General features: G+C 43.5%; 1 protein-coding gene across 2 annotated transcripts in view; it reads right to left on the minus strand.

Annotated features, from left to right (window-relative positions):
* The window catches only part of LOC143139606 (solute carrier organic anion transporter family member 5A1-like), a 26,001-nt gene that overhangs the window by 1,551 nt on the left and 16,950 nt on the right, over nt 1–7,500 (minus strand). For both annotated transcript variants that reach the window (XM_076300183.1, XM_076300184.1), the window contains exons 6-7: nt 6,445–6,604; nt 175–416 (exon numbers count right to left, since the gene is read on the minus strand). In XM_076300183.1, the coding sequence (XP_076156298.1) occupies nt 175–416; nt 6,445–6,604 (402 nt within the window). The remainder of the gene's footprint in view (nt 1–174; nt 417–6,444; nt 6,605–7,500) is intronic.

Below are 7,500 nucleotides of genomic sequence, written 5' to 3' on the forward strand. Positions count from 1 at the left end.
CGTCAGAACATCAGGGTGATTACTGTTCTACAGGCAAGAGAACGTCAGAACATTGGGGTGATTATTGAGCCTGACGATGATGGTGTGTGTGTGCGTGTGCGTGTGTCTGTGTTTGCGTGCGTGTGTGTGTGTGCGTGTGTGCGTGTGTGTGTGCGTGTGTGTGTATGCGTGTACCTGAGCGTGACGATGATGGCGGCAGGCTGAGCGCAGGCGGTGATGAAGGTGACGATGAAGAGGAAGCTGAGGAAGGGCAGCAGAGTTCCGCAGGTGCGTTGGCACCGCCCCTCCCGAGCCCAGCCCTTCCCCCGCAGGTACGTCTCCACGATCACCACCGACAGCCCGTTACCATGGACACCGCCGCGCGCCGTGCTCACCTGGCGACTCTGAACACACGCACAGTCCGAGTAGTTCCTCACCTGCACACACCAGGGATTAAAGTGAAAAAAAATCGTTTGACTGAACTTTTTTCAGGCCATAAGTCATACGTTGTTCATATCTACCTATAGAGATAGCACCCCTTTTGCGGTCGCGACCTATTGGTTTTTAATGTACAAAAACATGCACACAGCAAAGTAAAGGGAGTATTCGCCTTATTCACACAGCGGCCATTGTTTAAACCAAAACGAGGCTACAGGGTACACTTACTATATAATTAATGCCACCTACAGGTGAATGCATAGAACATAACAATCCTATGGTTTGTGTACCCTGTAGCCTCGTTTTAGCCGCCAATGGCCGCCATGTGAATAAGGCGAATTGAGAGTGTTCTTGATTGAGATTGAGTTTTCCTGATGAACAAAAATATATTTTAGTACCATCCCTGACCATTGCTGATTAGCCATTGCTGTTCTTTTCTACTGCAGCAATATTGTAGAAAGGCTTTAACACACTCTTATTTAATTACTTCAGGCCAAAAGTGTTTAAAGGGGAGATTTTTTTCTTGTTAATATGCAATTCAACACCAAGTAAAATCTATAAAATCAAGTTTGCAAGACTTCCCATTTCCTCATCAAAGTAATGAATCAGAACAGTCTAGATACTGTTCATATTTCCATTTGTTGCCTCATCTGCATTTAATGATAACATGGTAATTTTGAGTTTTACAGACAACTCAGTTTTCCAATGAGCAGCAATACTGTGTGTGCTCATGCAGGAGGTCTGCGCATTTGTAACGACAATCTGGAGACGGCGCTTTTGTCTTCAGCAACAGATTGTATAAGGTTGACAAGAGGTTGCGATATGGTTAAGGACAGGTCGTGTTGCGCTATGAAAGAACATGCGTAGCCTACTTTCTAAACGTAAAAAACGGTCAGCCATAGATAAACGTAGCCTACCTCTGTCGTGGTGGCTAGTTGCACCAGGTAGGGAAGATGTCCTGAAGTGCACGAACGTTAACCTTATGGTGGTCTTCTGATTGGTGGCGTGCTAAAACATTTTCCTATTGCATCCATAAACAATTTTCTTGCAGCGAACCGCGCAAAAGCAAACTCCTGGCACTTTAATTTCTTTACACCATGGCTTGTTAGTTCTCCCCCGTTTCCAACAGCTGCCCATCTGCATTTATTTTTTAACTTTTGACACCTGCCTTCCTTTAGCAACGACGCATCCATGACAGCTAGTGGCCTTGCCAAATAGACGCACACAAATCATGACGCTAATATGCGAGATTCTGGTAGGCCCACTGGTTATGGTTTTGTGCTATAAATTAATAATATTTTATAGCAAAGTTTTAAGTTGACTATTTTAATTGTATGGTTATTTTTTGTCAACATACACTCACAACCTATTGTCGTTAAAAGTGAGGCCTAAGCAAAATAGGCTACAAGGCTGTCTGTGCGTCACAAACACGACTGACCCCCTTACTCGACACGCTCAGTCAAAACCTTCCGTCGCAAATTGTGAAAAACATTGTTGTATGTCATAACAGACCGGATAATAAATTGCATAGGCTACGGTTTATATTGCGTCGCTTTACACATAATGTTAGTTGCATTGATTAAAAACTGTAACAATAATAGTAGCCTACATCGGGTGGCATAGCAGGCTATCTGTTCAAGTCATAGGTGACACCCAAAATGAATGACCTCCCCTGACAAGAGTTCGCGATAGTAAGTGTCTACATTGATGCACGGAAAGAACACAGCCTCCGAATTCGCACAGAGCTCACAATATCATATCCAAAAAAGTTAAACGGATTGGCCAACCTCATCAGCTGTCTCTAATGTGTCACTATAATCCAACTTTTAGACCGTTATAGTCCTCCATACGTGTTCTTTTTTTTAAGCAAACGCCCGAGACAAGTGTGTAGCTACAACATACAAAGCGAAACTCATGGCTGACGTAGGCCGTATAGGACGTATCTTCTTGAGCGGTCACGGATTGAGACACAGAAAGTTCTCAAGAACACTATTAGGTCTTTAAACATTTACCTAATATTTGTAGTTGCCTTAAAAAAGGAAAAGCAAAGGTGACAGTCCCCCCCCACTCCTATTTTTTTTCTCATCGGATCTGCATCGATCTCAAATATGACATTTCTAAAATCAAATTGACGGAAATCCGTCCTATGACGGAGAACTTTAATCCTTGACACACACACACACACACACACACACACAGGACAGCATTAGGTGTGCACACACACACACACACACACACACACACACACACACACACACAGGACAGCATTAGGTGCACACACACACACACACACACACACACACACACACACACACACACACACACACACACACACACAGGACAGCATTAGGTGTGCACACACACACACACACACACACACACAGGACAGCATTAGGTGTGCACACACACACACACACACACACACACACAGGACAGCATTAGGTGCGCACACACACACACACACACACACACACACACACACACAGGACAGCATTAGGTGTGCACACACACACACACACACACACACACACACACACACACACAGGACAGCATTAGGTGCGCACACACACACACACACACACACACACACACACACACAGGACAGCATTAGGTGCGCACACACACACACACACACACACACACACACACACACAGGACAGCATTAGGTGTGGGAGCAGAAAGACAAGTGTAAATTAGATGTAAGAGTCTGAGTAGTTCCTCACCACGCGCACCCCCCCAATCCCCCCCTCCACACACACACACACACGGAGTCAAAACAACACCCCCCCCCCTCCACACACACACACACACGGAGTCAAAACAACACCCCCCCCCCCCTCCTCCACACACACACACACGGAGTCAAAACAACGCCATAAAGATTGTGTGCCCGTGAAGACATGTGTACAGTTTTGTCTTCGAGAATATGATTTGCACAAGTGTAGAACCGTTTTGTAGCTGTGGAATTAATTTGTCTGTGTGCAAAAAAAATGCGTACCTGCAGAAATATTTTGTGCACTTGTGAAAAACATTTGTCTACAGGGATTTAGTTTGAATGTGTGTGGAACAGCTTTATAGCTACAGGCAATAAAGGAACTTATGTATTTGCGCATACAATTAGGCAGCAATAAGGAGAAGTGCAACATCTATCTTTAGTGTGCAAACTGGATCGATCTATGAAGCTACAAAACATTTTTTGTTGTTGTTTCTGCAGAGCCAATCAGCACATTGCATCTCCTACTGACTAGCCAATCAGGGGACGTCCTGCGTCACATCTCTCGGCCAGGGTCAGCGGGCTCCATAGTGCGCACACACACACACACACACACACACACACACACACACACACACACACACAGGTCTTAAATCTAACAAGTTACTGTTACACACACACACACACACACACACACACACACACACACACACACACACACACACAGGTCTTAAATCTAACAAGTTACTGTTACACACACACACACACCCCCACACACACACCCACAGGTCTTAAATCTAACAAGTTACTGTTACACACACACACACACACCCACACACACACACACACACACAGGTCTTAAATCTAACAAGTTACTGTTACACACACACACACACACACACACACACACACACACACACACACACACAAACACACACAGAGCACGCACACAGGTCTTAAATCTAACAAGTTACTGTTACACACACACACACACACACACACACACACACACACACACACAGGTCTTAAATCTAACAAGTTACTGTTACACACACACACACACACACACACACACACACACACACACAGGTCTTAAATCTAACAAGTTACTGTTACACACACACACACACACACACACACACAGGTCTTAAATCTAACAAGTTACTGTTACACACACACTAGAGATGCGCGGATGGGCTATTATTTCAACCGTAACCGCATAGCAAAACTTATCATCCATCCGCACCAACGTTTTTTGACCAATTTTCAAATCCGCACCCGCCCGCCATCCGCTGGTTGTTTTAATGTATATGGGTGATGCGGTGCTGCTGACGTGAGGCTAGAAAGCTCTTGCCTGTTCTAGAAAGACTGATCCAATGCAGCAAATATATTAAAAGGCTAAAGTCCTACATTGGCTATGTTGTAGCCTATCCCCAGAATATCAGCAGCAAACTCAGTCTCTGTCTCGCAAAAGTCTCCAAATAAAACGCAGCTTGTAGCCTACAATTGTACCATTGTAATAAAAACGCAATTTAGCACATCATTTCAACAATGCTGCTATTTAGCCTACTAATTAATGCCTATTGTACTTTATTTTTTGCAAAAAGAAAGAAATCCTTAATAAAATAACAAGTCATTCACATTATAGGCTACTTTACGCACTGTAACCCACCGTACAGCAGTGCAACGTGCATGTTTACATTTTTAGTAACAACTTGCTTGCTTGCCTTACACATCTAAGTTTTCCGACTATTTTTCTTACCTTCTTTTTTCCGCTGTGGATGTTACTGAGCTTGTAGAAGTTTTAGCTCTTACGTTCTGAACATCTCGCACTGCCATTGCCCGATGTCAGTTCTGAGTCATATCACACCATAATCTGTCTCCCTTTTAAATGCCTATTCCCTGAATGGTAGGCTAAAATGACTATGTGTTTTATATATAATATCGAAACAAAATAACCCAGTCAGTCTCATCTACGAGATGTTTAGGCCTCCTCCAATACTGGCAGCTGGGCTCATAGGTTGCAGATTTGCTTAGTGGCCTACCAAGGCTCTGCAACGAGACGCGACATGGGAGATGAATCATCGGTCAACTTGCACTGTAGCCTATTCTACTTTCTTATTGCACACTGGAGAGAAAAACATGCTGGTAGGCTACAATAGGCTACTTAATTTAAACTTTGTTACCTTTAGTGTGTGTGTGTGTGTGTGTGTGTGTGTGTGTGTGTGTGTGTGTGCGTGCGTCCGTGAGGGGTTGCTCGGTGAAACATCGGAATACACCAATTCCGCAACACCGTCTCTGATAGATAAACAAAGCAGCATGCATAGAAGCAACTAGGCCAAACTGCCTGATGAAAATTTGACTATTTCAAAGTGTGCTCGTTTTTTTCCGGATGTAGGTAACACAATTTAACAATGTATAGGCTATATTTTTTTCATTTGATTGGTTCAACCGCCACCCGCCCGAATTTAATTAAAATATTATATTTCTTCACGTCATCCGCCCGATCTGCGGCTTAACCGCAGAGTCCGCGGCTGTAACCGCCAACCGCGCATCTCTACTGTGCACACATGCACACACACATACACACACACACACACACACACAGGTCTTAAATCTAACAAGTTACTGTTACACACACACACACACACACACACACACACACACACACACAGGTCTTAAATCTAACAAGTTACTGTTACACACACACACACACACACACACACACACACACACAGGTCTTAAATCTAACAAGTTACTGTTACACACACACACACACACACACACACACACACACACACACACAGGTCTTAAATCTAACAAGTTATGCCTTTTACAACAAGCTTTTTGATGGAAAAGTGGTGTTTAATTTCCATAATCTTTGTTTAGTGAACGCATAAAAACGTCAGTTTGTAAGCAAGAAGAATCAAGAATAAGAAATCAAGAATTATGATCTTTGGGGTTGTTTATCGTTACCTAGCAACCTAGGCGTTAAGTGTTAAAAATTATTGCAGTTTCAGTATATACAAGATGTGCCGTAGCACAGTGGTTAGAGGAGCGAGCTTTGATCTAAGGATCATTGGTTCAAATCTAGCATCAATCATTCTGCCAATGTTAGTTTTGGACTGGATATTTACATGCCAACACAAAAGGTTGTAAAAGTAGCCAAATAAGAGTTTCTTATACCAACCCACCCGACCCACCAATATGTGCATTAAATATAAACCCTACGCGAGGCAACCCGCAAATTGCACACACACACACACACTCTCACTCTCTCTCTCTCACACACACACACACACACACACACTCACCCCTGAGCTGTCGTTGGCCACGCTGCTGCAGCCTGCCAGACAGGGGTTGAAGTAGGTGATGCCGTCGGAGCCGCAGACGGGCGCGTAGTCGTACGTCACACAGCCACACGCCACGTTGCAGCCCGCCGTCAAGTTCCGCTGAGACAGAGACAGAGACGGACTGCAGGACACACAGAGGGGGTTATGTGTGTGTGTGTGTGGACACGGGTGTGTGTGTGTACACGTGTGTGTGTGTGTGTGTGTACACGGGTGTGTGTGTGTACACGTGTGTGTGTGTACACGGGTGTGTGTGTGGACACGTGTGTGTGTGTGTGTGTGTGTGGACACGTGTGTGTGTGTGTGTGTGTGTACACGTTAGGGCTGGGATAAACGATTATTTTTTAAACGATTAATCTAGCGATTATTTTTTCGATGCATCGATTAATCTAACGATTCATTTTTTCAGTCCGATTCGATTTCGATTCGATTCGATTATCTCCCCATTAATTCACTAATAGCAACTTATACATGTTTATTTACATATCTGAATGAAAAAAGATGAGTTCTTTAACATTGCAATATATGTTTATTGCTCTTAAGATTCCAAAATAAAAGACTATACAAGTGCAAAGCAATGCATTCTTACTCAGAGGTAGCATTTAATAAAGTTCAGCAGTGTATAGGTCTAATTGAGTGCCTGTCATTTTAAGACGTTCATGTGGGAATCCTTGCTAACATTAACACAGTTAAAAGGCTGCTGATGTGTGGATGCAATTCATAACGTAGTTAGTTCAAATAACGGTTCGTTCTTCTCCTTTGGACAAGCACTTTTGAGTCTTGGAAAACACTTTTCCATTTACATCGGGATTTTGCAAACATTCAGAGTCAATAATGAGCCCTGCACGAGTAATACAAGCAGCTGCAAGTAAGCATGCTAAGCTTGACATCCAAACAGTATTCTAACGTTAGCTTTGAGATACTGCTTGCATACTCTAACTTAACTTAGTTTAGTCTCCTCAATGTACTATGTTGTGATAAGACCTTAGCAGAGTTTACTTTAACTTTAAGGGACCGTTC

This window comes from Alosa pseudoharengus, unplaced genomic scaffold, assembly GCF_046254945.1.
Source record: "Alosa pseudoharengus isolate Yale_2024_CS ecotype anadromous, Long Island Sound unplaced genomic scaffold, YU_APseudo_1.1 YU_APseudo_1.1_scf_22, whole genome shotgun sequence".
NCBI classification, from domain to species: Eukaryota; Metazoa; Chordata; class Actinopteri; order Clupeiformes; family Clupeidae; genus Alosa; species Alosa pseudoharengus.